This window comes from Oncorhynchus nerka, linkage group LG22, assembly GCF_034236695.1.
Source record: "Oncorhynchus nerka isolate Pitt River linkage group LG22, Oner_Uvic_2.0, whole genome shotgun sequence".
NCBI classification, from domain to species: Eukaryota; Metazoa; Chordata; class Actinopteri; order Salmoniformes; family Salmonidae; genus Oncorhynchus; species Oncorhynchus nerka.
Window position 1 is genome coordinate 63,852,545 of NC_088417.1, and position 19,003 is coordinate 63,871,547.

The following is a 19,003-nucleotide window of genomic DNA, read 5'->3' on the forward strand; positions in this document are numbered from 1 at the left end:
ATTAGTCTACTAATTCGGGTATGCCTATATATTTGGGTTCTGATGGTGTAAGACAGTTGAACTATACTAAGTGTTATTCTTCAAGAATCAATGGTTATATATCATTAATTTTAAAAAAATCTAAGAATGGATGTAGCAACTGCAGATTTTCCATTTAATTTGTTGGAATGACAACTTGTTTGGATGGTGATTGTTGTCTTCTAAAAAAAAATAAGTTAGTGATGATTATGCAGCTTCAGATATAGTATTGGTGGGAATTTATGAAACATAGAGAGATTATTGTAGTTGTGCTCATTTCGTAGATTAATCACTCAACATTTTTTCAAGTCATTAATGGGATCAGTGCATGTAGCTGTTCAAAAATAAATCTTAGTCTAGTCTCTTAATGCTCTACTGTCTCCAAAACGGCAAGGGAGAGTTGTAGCATCTCCAATAAACCATCTGGAAGACAATACACTGATTTAAGTGACTACATAAATATTTTGTCACATTTCATTCGAGCTTACAATTTTGAGTGCACAGTGACGTCTTTGGTTTTCACAGAATATCTTATTTAATCTTCTCAGTGTCCTTGTGTATAGGATTTCTATTTTTAGTTGGTTGCTTAGCAGCATAGTGCTTTTGTTTCCCTTTTGTAGATGAATGAAAGGCATGCAGTGGTAAAAATAATGCACTTTCCAAAAGAACCTCTACTTTCAAGTACAGAGTGATCCAGGAAATGGTGGAGCGATTTCTGCATAGTGCATCTTTAAGCTCCAAATGAAGTAAATAACCCATAGCTGTTTGGTGTGTTCCCCTTTTCTTCTCTTCCTCCTACTCTCTTTCTCAAATCTCGCTCTTCCAATCTCTTCAATCCTGCTACCTCCCCCTCGCTCTCTTTACCTCTCACTCCCCAATTCCCTTTTCTACCCTCTCTCCTCCCCCAATCCTCTAGTATGATAGGGGGTGTTGGTGGCCTATGAATGGGGCTGAGCGTGCACCCCACCACCACACCTGCCTCTGCACCCGTGGGGACTATGCGTTGCACAACCCTGAATGCACTAGCCAGTGGTTTGCGAGAACAGGGAAGGGGGCGGAACGTCGGCAAGGGGTCAAGGGGGGCTCAGCATGCCCCCTCCCTTCCGCATCGCTGTGCTGGGGGCGCAGGGTGTGGGCAAGACAGCCATCGTGCAGCGCTTCCTCCACGATGACTACAGCGAGGCGCCTGTCCCGGCAACCAGCCGTGCCCGCCAGGTCCACCTGTCGGCTGCCGTGCTCAATGGCCACGTGCACAACTTGCAGATCACCGACTATCCTGCAATCACCAGCTTCCCCTGCAGCTCACTGCAGGTACTGTCCCACTGAAGCACAATAGTGATGGGAACTGATGTGTGTGGCAGGTTAGACATTGTAGCAAGGTGAAAGGTCCAGTTTAATGTCAGGAGATGAGGAGAGGAAGCCACTGTCAGTGGGTTCATCTTAATAGAGTGGTTTCTTTCTGCTTTGATGCTATCTGTTCCTTGCTATCTAAATGTATCTACATTTGCATAACATACACACACACACACATAGATCTGAGATAAGATAGATAAGATAAGATAAGAGGACAACCTTATCTCTGTATTCACCTGGAATGTAATTTCTCCTCAAATTCAAATACACTGTATATACAACAGTATGTGGACACCTTTAAATGAGTGGATTTGGCTATTTCAGCCACACCCGTTGCTGACATGTATAAAATCAACCACACAGCCATGCAATCTCCATAGACAAACATTGGCAGTAGAATGGCCTTACTGAAGAGCTCAGTGACTTTCAACGTGGCACTGTCATAGGATGCCACCTTTCCAACAAGTCAGTTCGTCAAATTTCTGCCCTGCTAGAGCTGCCCAGGTCAACTGTAAGTGCTGTTATTGGGAAGTGGAAATGTCTAGAAGCAACAACAGCTCAGCCACAAAGTGGTAGACCACACAAGCTCACAGAATCGGATGGCCAAGTGCTGAAGAGCGTAGCGCATAAAAATCGTCTGTCCTTTTTTGCAACACTCACTACCGAGTTCCAAACTGCCTCTGGATGCAACTTCAGCACAATAACTGTTTGTTGGGAGCTTCATAAAATTAGTTTCCATGGCAAAACAGCCTTACATAAGCCTAAAATCACCATGCACAATGCAAACGTCGGCTGGAGTGGTATAAAGGACATTGGACTTTGGAGCAGTGGAAACACGTTCTCTGGAGTGATGAATCACGCTTCACCATCTGGCAGTCCCACGGATGAATCTGGTAGTTTGGTGACACCCTGTTCACAGAGGTTGGGCTAAAACCCAGCCCTGGAAGTTTATTATCCTCAGTAGGCCAAGAGGTACTGCTGAGATAGTGGATGCCATCAACCCCAGCACTCGGAGGCATGTCTTGAACGTGACCGAGCGCCTCCTGTTGAACAAGGAGAGGCACTATCAAAACGGCATGATGCAGTCCTCCGAGGGTGTCCGAGAGAGAATCCAGCATTACGCCTTGGTACTATCTGAGTTGGCACCAAATAGATCCTTTTCTGATTGATCTTGAACCATATGCGTTGTGTTTGGTACCACTTGCCTAGCAGGTAATAATCTGTATAGGACACCTCAGCCCCTTGATTCTCAGTGGTGTGAATGTTTCCTCTACACACTTTCTGAACGTTCAGGGAGCTAGCGCAATCCCAAATGGTATTCATAGACTGTGCCTTCAAAAGAAAACCTTAAAAACCTACTGTCCTGCAGGTCGACTGAGGTGAACCAGTCACCTCGATGAAAAGACAGAGACAGCATGTTGAATGTAAGCATATGCAACTTTGTCAGATAGTTGTTTAGCACCCATCGCCCCAGAACTGGGGAGAACTACTCCCATTTTTTTGTGAACAAGGAAGTACCGGGTGTAGAAGCCAAGGTGGCTCTCTGCCGCATGTATAGCGCGATCGTTTCTTTGCATAATCAAGAGGAGATTTTCTGCTTAAGTATGTGTGCCGAGTCGCCAGTCGCTGCTGAGTCCAAAATTCTGCTTGAACTTGAGCCGGGGGGAGAGCCGTGGCATAACGGGCACTCGGGGGTAGAGTAGATTCCCTCCATCTTCCTTGAGAGTGAACACATTAGAATGGGTCGCAGCACAAAGGGAAGGGTTCTACCCAAGAGTCTGTGCTCCACTGGAGAGGTGGCAGGCCAGAACTTGGAGTGAACTGTTGGCTGCCCTTCTCTGCACCAGGGAGCGTACCCCTAGGTCAGGCACCCAAATCAAATCAAATGTATTTATATAGCCCTTCGTACATCAGCTGATATCTCAAAGTGCTGTACAGAAACCCAGCCTAAAACCCCAAACAGCAAGCAATGCAGGTGTAGAAGCACGGTGGCTAGGAAAAACTCCCTAGAAAGGCCAAAACCTAGGAAGAAACCTAGAGAGGAACCAGGCTATGTGGGGTGGCCAGTCCTCTTCTGGCTGTGCCGGGTGGAGATTATAACAGAACATGGCCAAGATGTTCAAATGTTCATAAATGACCAGCATGGTCAAATAATAATAAGGCAGAACAGTTAAAACTGGAGCAGCAGCACAGTCAGGTGGACTGGGGACAGCAAGGAGTCATCATGTCAGGTAGTCCTGGGGCACGGTCCTAGGGCTCAGGTCCTCAGAGAGAGAGAGAAAGAAAGAGAGAATTAGAGAGAGCATATTGTGACGGCCCTGAATTTTTCTGAACCGTCTCAGTGCAGCTCCTTCCAATCGGGCGCTTTCCCTTTAATTCCCTATTAAATAGCCAGCATCAACTGCGCAAAAGTGGGGTTGTGATGGAGACGTGAATGAGGATGTGTTCAACCCTCAGTTCCGAAGCTTCTCTATTCCGTTTGTTTTGTTGCCGTTAAACATGTGTTTTGTAGCCTAAGAGAGTTTACCCAGGATCGGATCCACTCTTTGCGTCCGTGGACTACACCTCTCCATTCTTGTGGCCTTTCTCCATCTTTTTGTATACAGTATTTCATTTGTTTTGATGTGAGGTATACTGTGATGATTTATGTAGTTAGTTGTAGTTGAGGACTTAGTAAGAGTTGATACGCTTTAAAGTTCTGTGGTAAAATAATTGTTATATTGATGGTATGTTTAATGGGTTTACGCTACACTGAATGAACGGACAAACATTGCGTGACAAAAGTCACTTGAGTTCACTGAACTCCTTTACCAGGCAGGACTCTTTTTAGGCCCGAGGTACAGGACATTTCTGGAGGAACCAGAACTCATTGTGATATTATTATATGTGTGTGTGTAATCATTGGTGTTGCTAATACAACCCACGCAAAATAATATAGTTGTTTTGGAAGTTCTTTCCAATGTTTTAAGGGTTTATGAAAAGTTTATTTCCATCCTGACTTTTACATAAGTCCTTTGTATTGGTGTAGACTTGACGGACCAGATGGGACTCGTTCCCTCCCAAACCAAAAGGAGAAACCAATGTTTTCTCTGGTAGGCACAACCTACCTGGCACCCCTATAAATAATAACCTCAAGTCAAAACCGTTACAATATGTGGGGTGGCCAGTCCTCTTCTGGCTGTGCCGGGTGGAGATTATAACAGAACATGGCCAAGATGTTCAAATGTTCATAAATGACCAGCATGGTCGAATAATAATAAGGCAGAACAGTTGAAACTGGAGCAGCAGCACGGCCAGGTGGACTGGGGACAGCAAGGAGTCATCATGTCAGGTAGTCCTAGGGCATGGTCCTAGGGCTCAGGTCCTCCGAGAAAGAGAAAGAAAGAGAGAAGGGGAGAATTAGAGAACGCACACTTAGATTCACACAGGACACTGAATAGGACAGGAGAGGTACTCCAGATATAACAAACTGACCCTAGTCCCCCGACACATAAACTACTGCAGCATAAATACTGGAGGCTGAGACAGGAGGGGTCAGGAGACACTGTGGCCCCATCCGAGGACACCCCCGGACAGGGCCAAACAGGAAGGATATAACCCCACCCACTTTGCCAAAGCACAGCCCCCACACCACTAGAGGGATATCTTCAACCACCAACTTACCATCCTGAGACAAGGCTGAGTATAGCCCACAAAGATCTCCGCCACGGCACAACCCAAGGGGGCGCCAACCCAGACAGGATGACCACAGGGGAATCAAATGGGCGGGACCTCGATGCGGCTGCAGAAAATGACAGGTTTCCCTATTGGCGGTGCCTGTTTGGGAATCCGAACTGTGGGGTCGGTGCATGCTGTGTCACTGGAAGCCTCCTGCGGAAAGCCCTGGTGCCAGCGAATTGGTCTGGGTTAGGCTTTTTGATAGCTAGGAGATTATGCATCTCTAGCATCAAATCGGTCTGATAAACCAGCGGTATGGTTGTAACATTCAACTGCCATATAGGACGTGCGGTAGACATGTAAACCTTCTGGTAGATGGACATGAAGAAGTGTTCCCTCTTACCAGGGAGAGAAGTGCCTGTTAGTGACGAGGAACTGTGTTTGAGGTGGTTGGCCAGTGATGGCTCGACCACCGATGGCTTGCCGAGGCCCAGCTCCTCCATGTCCTTGAAATTCATGCTGGCAAAAAGTCTGGTTTGGACCTTGTCGGTCGAGGGTTTGTCCCAATTGCGTTTGGCTTCCGCTATGCAAGCTGGGATAGCTGGGAGGAGTTGCTTGCTTGGGGCAGTGCGAGAGGGGAGTTTCCGTCCATCGTACCAGTCCATCTCTGCGCTGCCACTCCCCATGAGTTTGGGGCACTCAATATTGAGTCTGGTCGCTGCCTGAGGTCTGTTCAACGCTGGTCCGACCAATCTGATTCCACACTCCAAGACTGCTTCCATCACGTGGACTGGGATATGTTTCGTATTGCGTCAGACAACAACATCGACGAATACGCTGATTCGGTGAGCGAGTTCATTAGAACGTGCGTTGAAGATGTCGTTCCCATAGCAACGATTAAAACATTCCCAAACCAGAAACCGCGGATTGATGGCAGCATTCGCGTGGAACTGAAAGCGCGAACCACTGCTTTTAATCAGGGCAAGGTGACCGGAAACATGACCGAATACAAACAGTGTAACTATTCCCTCCGCAAGGCAATCAAACAAGCTAAGCGTCAGTATAGAGACAAAGTAGAATCTCAATTCAACGGCTCAGACACAAGAGGTATGTGGCAGGGTCTACAGTCAATCACGGATTACAAAAAGAAAACCAGCCCCGTCACGGACCAGGATGTCTTGCTCCCAGGCAGACTAAATAACTTTTTTTCCCGCTTTGAGGACAATACAGTGCCACTGACACGGCCCGCAACTAAAACATGCGGACTCTCCTTCACTGCAGCCGACGTGAGGAAAACATTTAAACGTGTCAACCCTCACAAGGCTGCAGGCCCAGACGGCATCCCCAGCCGCGCCCTCAGAGCATGCGCAGACCAGCTGGCTGGTGTGTTTACGGACATATTCAATCAATCTCTATCCCAGTCTGTTGTTCCCACATGCTTCAAGAGGGCCACCATTGTTCCTGTTCCCAAGAAAGCTAAGGTAACTGAGCTAAACGACTACCGCCTCGTAGCACTCATGAAGTGCTTTGAGAGACTAGTCAAGGACCATATCACCTCCACCCTACCTGACACCCTAGACCCACTCCAATTTGCTTACCGCCCAAATAGGTCCACAGACGATGCAATCTCAACCACACTGCACACTGCCCTAACCCATCTGGACAAGAGGAATACCTATGTGAGAATGCTGTTCATCGACTACAGCTCGGCATTTAACACCATAGTGCCCTCCAAGCTCGTCATCAAGCTCGAGACCCTGGGTCTCGACCCCGCCCTGTGCAACTGGGTACTGGACTTCCTGACGGGCCGCCCCCCAGGTGGTGAGGGTAGGCAACAACATCTCCACTCCGCTGATCCTCAACACTGGGGCCCCACAGGGTGCGTTCTGAGCCCTCTCCTGTACTCCCTGTTCACCCACGACTGCGTGGCCACGCACGCCTCCAACTCAATCATCAAGTTTGCGGACGACACAACAGTGGTAGGCTTGATTACCAACAACGACGAGACGGCCTACAGGGAGGAGGTGAGGGCCCTCGGAGTGTGGTGTCAGGAAAATAACCTCACACTCAACGTCAACAAAACTAAGGAGATGATTGTGGACTTCAGGAAACAGCAGAGGGAACACCCCCCTATCGATGGAACAGTAGTGGAGAGGGTAGTAAGTTTTAAGTTCCTCGGCGTACACATCACAGACAAACTGAATTGGTCCACCCACACAGACAGCATCGCGAAGAAGGCGCAGCAGCGCCTCTTCAACCTCAGGAGGCTGAAGAAATTTGGCTTGTCACCAAAAGCACTCACAAACTTCTACGGATGCACAATCGAGAGCATCCTGTCGGGCTGTATCACCGCCTGGTACGGCAACTGCTCCGCCCACAACCGTAAGGCTCTCCAGAGGGTAGTGAGGTCTACACAACGCATCACCGGGGGCAAACTACCTGCCCTCCAGGACACCTACACCACCCGATGTCACAGAGACTGAAAAACAGCTTCTATCTCAAGGCCATCAGACTGTTAAACAGCCACCACTAACATTGAGAAGAGAATGATCAGAGGGCGGCCGAGTGGCTCTTTAGTATTAAGGGAGGAGCTACCTCATTGGCCACTCGACCTGTCTGGGTCAGACAGATGTGTATGATTGGTTCTTCGAACTACTTAGAGTTTCTGGTGAATCCCACTGTGAGATATTGAAACAAATAATTCAAAGAGAACCCCTGTTTGGGGTAAAACTTCAATCACTTCACATTTCACACTCTACTGATAATTTATACAACCTGGTCTCAAAGCATTTTGCATGATTCTGTACGTAAATCTGACTCCATTTACAGTGAACAAAAATATAAACGTAGTACATCCAACAAGCCTCACAAGTGCAGACCACGTGTAACTACGCCAGCCAGGTCCTCCACGTCCGGCTTCTTCACTTACGGGAACGTCTGAGACAAGCCACCCAGACAGATGATGAAACTGTGGATTTGCACAACCAAAGAATCTCTGCACAAACTGACTGCAGTTTGGCATCGTAACCGACTTCAGTGGGCAAATACTCACCTTCGATGGCCACTGATATGCTGGCGAAGTGTGCTCTTCACCGATGAATCCCGGTTTCAACTGTAACCGGGCAGATGGCAGACAGCGTGTATGGAGTTGTGTGGGCGAGCAAACAGAGTGCCCCTTGTTGGCGGTGGGGTTATGGTATGGGCAGACATGAGCTAGAACACAATTGCATTTTATCAATGGCAATTTGAATGCCCAGATATACCGTGATGAGATCCTGAGGCCCACTGTCGTGCCATTCATCCACCACCACCACCTTTCAGCATGATAATGCACGGCCCCATGAAAATAAAAGAGAGCCGCACACTCTAGGAGCTCAGATGCAAAAATGTAATACCAACGTTTCGACAGCCAAGCTGTCTTCATCAGGGTATAATCACAAACACTGCGGGATAACTCGTTTATATAGTGTCAAAAGACACAGGTGTCTGTAATCATGGCCAAGAGTGGCCTAATATCATTGGTTAATAATCAAATATTAAAATGTCATACAAAGAACAGCATACAAACAAATGGATAGCATACTATCATAGATTAATTTAACTACACAATTACAATGGCAAAATCACAATAATCACAAGAATGGCTTCAAATCAAAGTCTATGTTGAGACCGAAGGGCGCAAGGGTCTTTAAATTAAAGATCCAGGCAGCCTCTCGTTTTAACAATAAATTATCAAGGTCACCCCCTCTCCTAGGGAGGGTGACATGTTCGATGCCAATATAACGCAGAGACGAAATCGAGTGGCCTGCCTCCAAGAAGTGGGCCGCAACTGGATAAGTAAAGTTTTTACACCTAATGGTGCTACAATGCTCTGAGATACGTACTTTTAATTCGCGCTTTGTTTTACCTACATAATTTTTACCACAAGGACAATTTATTTTTATTTTTTTATTTTACCTTTGTTTAACCAGGCAGGTCAGTTAAGAACACATTCTTATTTTCAATGACGGCCTAGGAACAGTGGGTTAACTGCCTGTTCAGGGGCAGAACGACAGATTTGTACCTTGTCAGCTCGGGGGTTTGAACTCGCAACTTTCCGGTTACTAGTCCAACGCTCTAACCACTAGGCTACGCTGCCGCCCCGACAATGCACGGCCCCATGTCACAATGATCTATACACAATTCCTGAAAGCGGAAAATGTCTCAGTTCTTCCATGGCCTGCATACTCAGTAGACTTGTCACCCATTGTGCATGTTTGGGATGCTCTGGATTGACATGTATGATGGCGTGTTCCAGTTCCTGCCAATATCCAGCAATTTTGCACAGCCATTGATGAGGTGTGGGACAACATTCCACAGGCCACAATCAACAGCCTGATCAACACGCACATACAGCTAACATTAGCAAGCTAGCTAACGTTAGCCACATAGCTATAATTTGTAACATATCATACGTTTAGCACATTTGTTACAGATTGTATGTTTCGCAAATTCATCAAATTCGTAACTTATAACACATTTTGAAAATGTGTAACTTATTGTATGTTTTGCAATTTCGTATCATATAATATGAATTGTAATTCGTAAACATATCATATGAAATGGAGTGTCTCGGATTTGCGTACAGAATAATTATACGAAATGCTCCGAGACCAGGTTGATTTATAAAGTAATCAGTGTTTCATTTGCACTGTGGAGGTGCTTGAGGTGTTTTTGAAAAGCTATCCAAGGCAAGCCCTAGCTTGCAAACAATATTTCTCACAGTGAGGAGCCAATTATAAAGCAGAAATTAAATTACAAAAAGTTTGAATTCAATAAGAGAGCAGATTGTGTTCTGGTCATATTGATCAGACAGTAAGCTATGTTGCAAGTCATTTAAACAAATTAACTAGACTAAAATAATTCTCAAAAGCTGTGTGTGTGTGTGTGTGTGTGTGTGCATGAGTGTGTACAGAATATGTGAAAACTATTGGTCTCCATGCATCTATTTAAAATAACATTCCCAGACAAATTAAACATTTTTAAAACAGTGCCATCAGATTTTACTAGACAAAGGGAAGGTTAATTTGTGTTGCTTCGTAATGAGAGATCTCCCTATGTCTTCTCTCCTCCCTCCTGTCTCCTTTCCTCCCCTTTCTATTCTTGCTAAAAATGTTATTCCAGCCATTTTTATTCTCCTTTCTTCACTTTTCTATCTTCTTCCCCCCCCCCCTCCTCCAGGAGTGGACAGACACCTGCTGCAGAGGAATCCGCAGCGCTCACGTCTACATCCTGGTCTATGACATCTGCTGCTTCGACAGCTTCGAATACGTCAAGACTATGCGCCAGCAGATCCTAGAGACCAGGTGAGGACACGGCCTGCATGACAAATAGGGACCAGCTCCAGCTGGCACCGGTTCTTTGAACAGATGTAATTACGGCTCGCTATGCAATCAGGAGCCCCCACCGCCACACGCACAGAGAACATTTGTTTAACATTTGGACTGAAATCAACCTGAGTGACTCAGACTGCCATGGTCAAGTGTCTTCATAATCACTTTGGCTTTTCTTCACAATTCCTCTATTGTATTTTTTTCTCTATTGTACAAAAGTTCTTTTGAATTCAGTATCCAATGGATGTTGCTGGAAGCGAAAGGCAGTGTGGAGTGGTGTGATGAAAACAGTTTTAACAGCACCCACTCTACAGAAACTCACTATACACTAGATACTCAGCAGACATTCACTCACTTGTTACAACAATAGTCTTTCACAGTGGTTATTTTACCATAATAAAATAAGTTGAGTCACAGTCTGAAAGAACCATTTTATTTCACCTTTATTTAACCAGGTAGGCTAGTTGAGAACAAGTTCTCATTTACAACTGTGACCTAAAGCAAATTACAATATAGCAATTAAACACTGGAGTGATAGATGTGCAGAAGATGAGTGTGCAAGTAGAGATACTGAGGTGCAAAGGAGAAAAGTAAATCAAATAAATAACAATATGGGGATGAGGTAGATGGATGGACAATTTACAGATGGGCTATGTACAGGTGCAGTGATCTGTGAGCTGCCCTGACTGCTGGTGCTTAAATCTAGCGAGGGAGATTTTTGCAGTTCGTTTCAGTCATTGGCAGCAGCGAACTGGAAGGAAAGGCGGCCAAAGTAGGAATTGGCTTTGGGGGTTGTAACGGTTTTCTTCATCTGAAGGAGAGGCGGACCAAAATGCAGCGTGGTGGTTATTCATGTTTTTAATAAAGACGACTATACATGAACAGACTAAACAAAACAAGAAAAGTGAAAACCTAAACAGTCCTATCTGGTGCAAACACAGAGACAGGAACATTCACCCACAAAACCCAACACAAAACAGGCTACCTAAATATGGTTCGTAATCAGAGACAAATCAGAGGGATTTGAAATGGTTGGTGATCTGTTTGTTAACTTGGCTTTCGAAGACCTTAGAAAGGCAGGGTAGGATAGATATAAGTCTGTAGCAGTTTGGGTCTAGAGTGTATCCCCCTTTGAAGAGGGGGATGACCGTGGCAGCTTTCCAATCTTTGGGTATCTCAGACGATACGAAAGAGAGGTTGAACAGGCTAGTAATAGGGGTTGCAACAATTTCGGCTGATAATTTTAGAAAGAGAGGGTCCAGATTGTCTAGCCCTGCTGATTTGTAGGGATCCAGATTTTGCAGCTCTTTCAAAACATCAGCTATTTGGATTTGGGTGAAGGAAAAATGGTGGAGGCTTGGGCAAGTTGCTGTGGGGGTGTGCAGGGCTGTTGACCAGGGTAGGGGTGGCCAGGTGAGAAGCTTGGGCAGCTGTAGGAAAATACTTATTGACATTCTCAATTATAGTGGATTTAATCTGTGGTGACAGTGTTTCTTAGCCTCAGTGCAGTGGGCAGCTGGGAGGAGCTAATCTTATTCTCCATGGACTTTACAGTGTCCCAGAACTTTTGGAGTTTGTGCTGCGGGATGCAAATTTCTGTTTGAAAAAGCTAGCCTTTGCTTTCCTAACTGCCTGTGTACATTGGTCCCTAACTTCCCTGAAAAGTTGGATATCGTGGGGGCTATTCGATGCTAATGCAGTAAGCTACAGGATGTTTTGTGCTGGTCAAGGGCAGTCAGATCTGGAGTGAACCACGGGCAATATCTATTCCTGGTTATACATTTCTTGAACAGGGCATGCTTATTTAAGATTGTGAGGAAAGCACTTTTAAAGAATAACCAGGCATCTTCTACTGACGGAATGAGGTAAATATCCTTCCAGGTTACCCGGGCCAGGTCGATTAGAAACGCCTGCTCGCTTAAGTGTTTTAGGGAGCGTTTGACCACAGACCCATTACGGACGCAAGCAATTAGGCAGTGATCACTGTGATCCTGGTTGAAGACAGAGGTGTATTTGGAGGGCAGGTTGGGTAGGAAGATATCTATGAGGTTGCCTGTGTTTACGGATTTGGGGTTGTACCTGGTAGGTTCATTGATCATTTGTGTGAGATCGAGGGCATCAAGCTTAGATTGTATGATGGCCGGGCTGTTAAGCATGTCCCAGTTTAGGTCACCTAACAGCACAAACTTTGAAGGTAGATGGGCGGCAATCAAGTCACATATGGTGTTGAGGGCACAGCTGGGGGCAGAAGGTGGTCTATAGCAAGCGGCAACGGTGAGAGACTTGTTTCTGGAAAGGTGGATTTTTAAAAGTAGAAGCTCAAATTGTTTGGGCACAGACCTGGATAATAAGACAGAACTCTGCAGGCTCGCTCTGCAGTAGATTGCAACTCCACCCACTTTGGCAGTTCTATCTTGTCGGAAAATGTTATAGTTAGGAATGGAAATTTCAGGGGTTTTGGTGGCCTTCCTAAACCAGGATTCAGACACGGCTAGGACACCAGGGTTGGCAGAGTGTGCTAAAGCAGTGAATAAAACAAACTTAGGGAGGAGGCTTGAAATGTTAACATGCATGAAACCAAGGATTTTACAATTACAGGAGTCAACAAATGAGAGCGCCTCGGGAATGGGAGTGGAGCTAGGCACTGAAGGGCCTGGATTAACCTCCACATCACCAGAGGAGCAGAGTAGGATAAGGGTATGGCTAAACGCTATAAGAACTGGTCGTCTAGTATGTTCGGAACAGAGAATAAAAGGAGCAGGTTTCTGGACGCGGTAGAACAGATTCAATGCATAATGTACAGACAAAGGTATGGTAGGATGTGAATACCGTGGAGGTAAACCTAGGCATTGAGTAACGATGAGAGAGGTATTGTCTCTAGAGACATCAATTAAACCAGGTGAGGTCACCGCATGTGTGGGAGGTGGGACAAGAGGGTTAGCTGAGGCATATTGAGCAGGGCTGGAGACTCTACAGTGAAATAAGACCATAATCACTCACCAAAACAGCAATGGACAAGGCATATTGACATTAGGGAGAGGCAAAGGTTGCCGATTGATCATAGGGTCCAGTGAGTAGCTGGGCGGGCTGGAGACATGGCGATTCAGACAGCTAGCGGACCAGGGCTAGCAGATGGGCATTCAGGGGAAGTCGCAACGGAGGAGCCCGTTGGAAGAAAAACCTTGGGCGGATTACGTCGGTAGTCCAGTCGTGATGGATCGGCGGGGCTCCGTATCGGCAATAAAAGGGGTCCTGGCCAATTGGCAAAATAGGTATTGTAGCCCAAGGAGTGGCTGATGGACCACTTCAGCTAGCCGGGAGATGGGCCTAGCATAGGCTAGCTCCAAGCTAATTGGTGCTTGCTTCAGGACAGAGATGTTAGCCAGGAGAAGCCAATCGGATAGCAGCTAGCTAGCTGCGATGATCCAGGTGAAGAGGTTCAGAGCTTGCGGTAGGAATCTGGAGATATGGAGAAAAATTATTCCGATAAGCTCTGGGTTGAATTATGCTGTGCAGACTGGCAGGAGTTGGCCGGGCTAAAGGTTAGCTGATGATTGCTAGCAGTGGCTAGCTGACTACTAGCTAGTAGCTAGTTAGCTGCTGTTGGGGTTTCTGGTTCTAAAGTAAAGAAAATAGCAGAACCATACCACATTGGGTGAGACGGGTTGCAGGAGAGTATGTTGAAGTTGGGGTTAAGAAAAACATAAAAAATGTATGCGAAGAAAAAAGATATATAAAGATGTATACACGGGACACGACAAGACGAAAACAAAGACGCCTGACTGCTACGCCATCTTGGATTTCAAACTGCTATTGTAATAAAGACCTTGTAATATCTAACGTAGTATAAATTAGTTGTAATTCTTCATAACACACCATGGTGAAAATGTATCAAGGCATATGAGTTATTGTAGATTTGGCCTAAACAATCCTCTCGGCCTCAGTTATTGGAAAGTCAATAACGCTTCCTTTTGAATTTGCAAATCGTATCACCTTCGTGGCACTGGGATGTCAAAGTGGACGTCACAGCTGTTCCAGAGGTGACCGTAGGGTCAGGGTGACGGTTACCTGTCATTAGCAGCAGTGATGGATGTGAGGTGTAGTTGTCACATCAGCCTTGTTGGCTGCCGTCACATGGTGGTCACAATGAGTCGTCGAGCCGCTCCGTGGCTCGACGACTCATTGCGAGCTCACAGAACAGGGCTCCGGGCAGCCGAGCGGAAATGGAGGAAAACTCGCCTCCCTGCGGACCTGGCATCCTTTCACTCCCTCCTCTCTACATTTTCCTCTTCTGTCTCTGCTGCTAAAGCCACTTTCTACCACTCTAAATTCCAAGCATCTGCCTCTAACCCTAGGAAGCTCTTTGCCACCTTCTCCTCCCTCCTGAATAATCCTCCCCCCTCCCTCTCTGCAGATGACTTCATCAACCATTTTGAAAAGAAGGTCGACGACATCCGATCCTCGTTTGCTAAGTCAAACGACACCGCTGGTTCTGCTCACACTGCCCTACCCTGTGCTCTGACCTCTTTCTCCCCTCTCTCTCCAGATGAAATCTCGCGTCTTGTGATGGCCGGCCGCCCAACAACCTGCCCGCTTGACCCTATCCCCTCTCTTCTCCAGACCATTTCCGGAGACCTTCTCCCTTACCTCACCTCGCTCATCAACTCATCCCTGACCGCTGGCTACGTCCCTTCCGTCTTCAAGAGAGCGAGAGTTGCACCCCTTCTGAAAAAACCTACACTCGATCCCTCCGATGTCAACAACTACAGACCAGTATCCCTTCTTTCTTTTCTCTCCAAAACTCTTGAACGTGCCGTCCTTGGCCAGCTCTCCCGCTATCTCTCTCAGAATGACCTTCTTGATCCAAATCAGTCAGGTTTCAAGACTAGTCATTCAACTGAGACTGCTCTTCTCTGCATCACGGAGGCGCTCCGCACTGCTAAAGCTAACTCTCTCTCCTCTGCTCTCATCCTTCTAGACCTATTGGCTGCCTTCGATACTGTGAACCATCAGATCCTCCTCTCCACCCTCTCCGAGTTGGGCATCTCCGGCGCGGCCCACGCTTGGATTGCGTCCTACCTGACAGGTCGCTCCTACCAGGTGGCGTGGCGAGAATCTGTCTCCTCACCACGCGCTCTCACCACTGGTGTCCCCAGGGCTCTGTTCTAGGCCCTCTCCTATTCTCGCTATACACCAAAGTCACTTGGCTCTGTCATAACCTCACATGGTCTCTCCTATCATTGCTATGCAGACGACACACAATTAATCTTCTCCTTTCCCCCTTCTGATGACCAGGTGGCGAATCGCATCTCTGCATGTCTGGCAGACATATCAGTGTGGATGACGGATCACCACCTCAAGCTGAACCTCGGCAAGACGGAGCTGCTCTTCCTCCCGGGGAAGGACTGCCCGTTCCATGATCTCGCCATCACGGTTGACAACTCCATTGTGTCCTCCTCCCAGAGCGCTAAGAACCTTGGCGTGATCCTGGACAACACCCTGTCGTTCTCAACTAACATCAAGGCGGTGGCCCGTTCCTGTAGGTTCATGCTCTACAACATCCGCAGAGTACGACCCTGCCTCACACAGGAAGCAGCGCAGGTCCTAATCCAGGCACTTGTCATCTCCCGTCTGGATTACTGCAACTCGCTGTTGGCTGGGCTCCTGCCTGTGCCATTAAACCCCTACAACTCATCCAGAACGCCGCAGCCCGTCTGGTGTTCAACCTTCCCAAGTTCTCTCACGTCACCCCGCTCCTCCGCTCTCTCCACTGGCTTCCAGTTGAAGCTCGCATCCGCTACAAGACCATGGTGCTTGCCTACGGAGCTGTGAGGGGAACGGCACCTCAGTACCTCCAGGCTCTGATCAGGCCCTACACCCAAACAAGGGCACTGCGTTCATCCACCTCTGGCCTGCTCGCCTCCCTACCACTGAGGAAGTACAGTTCCCGCTCAGCCCAGTCAAAACTGTTCGCTGCTCTGGCCCCCCAATGGTGGAACAAACTCCCTCACGACGCCAGGACAGCGGAGTCGATCACCACCTTCCGGAGACACCTGAAACCCCACCTCTTTAAGGAATACCTAGGATAGGATAAAGTAATCCTTCTCACCCCCCTTAAAAGATTTAGATGCACTATTGTAAAGTGGCTGTTCCACTGGATGTCATAAGGTGAATGCACCAATTTGTAAGTCGCTCTGGATAAGAGCGTCTGCTAAATGACTTAAATGTAATGTAAATGTAAATGTGTGTGAGCATGAGGCCTTCAGTTAGCGCCCACTCTGACAGCGCCACGTGGCCAAGGCTACACAGAGGCTAATGGTGTCAGTGACAGCTCCTTTCACAGCCATTCATCTCCCAGTCATCCATCTATGGCGTGGGCTCACCCATTTATGATTATTATTATTATTATTATTACGCACAAATTATTTACTTTGTTTGATTTCCATGATAAAGGTTTTAGCAGTAAATTCTTGTAAAATCAACGTTTGGAGCAGTGGTCTACATTTTTTTAAAAATCAATACGAGAAGCAGAGTGGACAATCTCCCTCCATTGTCCTTTGCACATATTGTTGTCCCACACCATCATGTTGTTTATACTGTTCAAATTCAGCCTTTTGCTTTTAAGGAACTGACAGCTTAGGAAAAGGTATTTATTTCCTAGAAAAGAGGGAACTATCATCATATGGAAGAGACAAAAGCTGAATGCAGAGGCTTGGGGATGTGGAGAGGAGAGTGACACCCTGGGTTTTACTCACGTTTATCTGACGAGGAGTCCCGGGATAGCAGGGGGAGCCCGGTGACAGCTTGTCAGTAAGATTCCAGACAAAGCCAGGCGCTGTAGACAGAACAATTGCATTAACCAAGCCTAGTGGAGCAGTGAAGGAGAGACGGGGAATTACAGTCAGCCACAACAGAGAATAGAGAAAAACACACAATGAACACTCACCTCAGAAACCCAAGGTTTCAAACTTCCTCTGTAGGAGCTACCAGCATATTACTTTGACAAGATGGGGATCTGTGGGATTTTAAACCTTCCCTCGACAATAACTCAAGGTTTCTGTCAAGGTGTACTTTCGTTAGTAAATTTGTTGTCTGGGTTTTTGGTCATGAATATATCCAGAAACAGCCCTTTCTTCTCTCCTTACGAAGAGTCAATTTTGGCCAGGGTTAACAGGGCAGGGGATGTGATAACTCTGCTTTAATAGCATCAACTATAACATCATAAAAAACCCTCAGGATATCTTTTTCAGATTTCTCTTGACTGGGTGTGAAGGTTAAAATCTTGGGGTACAAACCTGTCAGTCATAGCTAAGCCTTGCTTTTATGTTATGCTGTATTTCTGTTTAAATGACTACAGAAAAGGAACCACTGTGTGTGCCTGGCTTTAGCTGACCACAGGTGTTTAACCTCTCATTCTCACTGTTTTTGTCTCTCTTTTCCTTTTTCCAGGGTGGTGGGCACAGGCGACACACCCATCCTGATTGTGGGAAACAAACGGGACCTGCAGTGGGGGCGTGTCTTCCCCCGCCATAACGTGTCCGACCTGGTTAGGAAGAACTGGAAGTGCGGCTACGTGGAGTGTTCAGCTAAGTACAACTGGCACGTGCTGCTGCTGTTCGGGGAGGCTATGCGCAGTGTGGTCTGTGCCCGCTGCAAACACGTCCATGCCACCATTCGCTTTCAACGGGCACTGAGGAACGAACGCTGCGCCCTCATGTGATTTACTCAGTGACGAGGGACGGGCGCCGGAGTGGCATTGAGGGCCATTGGTACAGAAAACCTCATTAGGAACAGCTGAGAATTATTGATGATCACTGTGACGGACTACCATGAGTGACCACGTTTCTGCCCAATGTGAAACTACAGAATTAAACACCCCTCTGTTTTGCTGCTGATACATGACGACATACAGTGGGGCAAAAAAGTATTTAGTCAGCCACCAATTGTGCATCTTCTCCCACTTAAAAATATGAGAGAGGCCTGTAATTTTCATCATAGGTACACTTCAACTATGACAGACAAAATGAGAAAAAAAATCCAGAAAATCACATTGTAGGATTTTTAATGAATTTATTAGCAAATTATGGTGGAAAATAAGTATTTGGTCAATAACAAAAGTTTTTCTTAATACTTTGTATTATACCCTTTGTTGGCAATAACAGAGGTCAAACGTTTTCTGTAAGTCTTCACAAGGTTTTCACACACTGTTGCTGGTATTTTGGCCCATTCCTCCATGCAGATCTCCTCTAGAGCAGTGATGTTTTGGGGCTGTTGCTGGGCAACACGGACTTTCAACTCCCTCCAAAGATTTTCTATGGGGTTGAGATCTGGAGACTGGCTAGGCCACTCCAGGACCTTGAAATGCTTCTTACGAAGCCACTCCTTCGTTGCCTGGGCGATGTGTTTGGGATCATTGTCATGCTGAAAGACCCAGCCACGTTTCATCATCAATGCCCTTGCTGATGGAAGGAGGTTTTCACTCAAAATCTCACGATACATGGCCCCATTCATTCTTTCCTTTACACGGATCAGTCGTCCTGGTCCCTTTGCAGAAAAACAGCCCCAAAGCATGATGTTTCCACCCCCACGCTTCACAGTAGGTA

General features: G+C 46.7%; 1 protein-coding gene across 1 annotated transcript; it reads left to right on the plus strand.

Moving 5' to 3' along the window:
* Positions 1–1,035: 1,035 nt before the first annotated feature.
* Positions 1,036–18,196, plus strand: LOC115104660 (ras-like protein family member 10B). Its single transcript, XM_029626012.2, is given in 3 exon segments — positions 1,036–1,329; positions 10,249–10,373; positions 17,850–18,196. Coding segments are annotated over 3 exon segments (690 nt in total). The 3' UTR covers positions 18,121–18,196.
* The last annotated feature ends 807 nt before the right edge of the window (positions 18,197–19,003 follow it).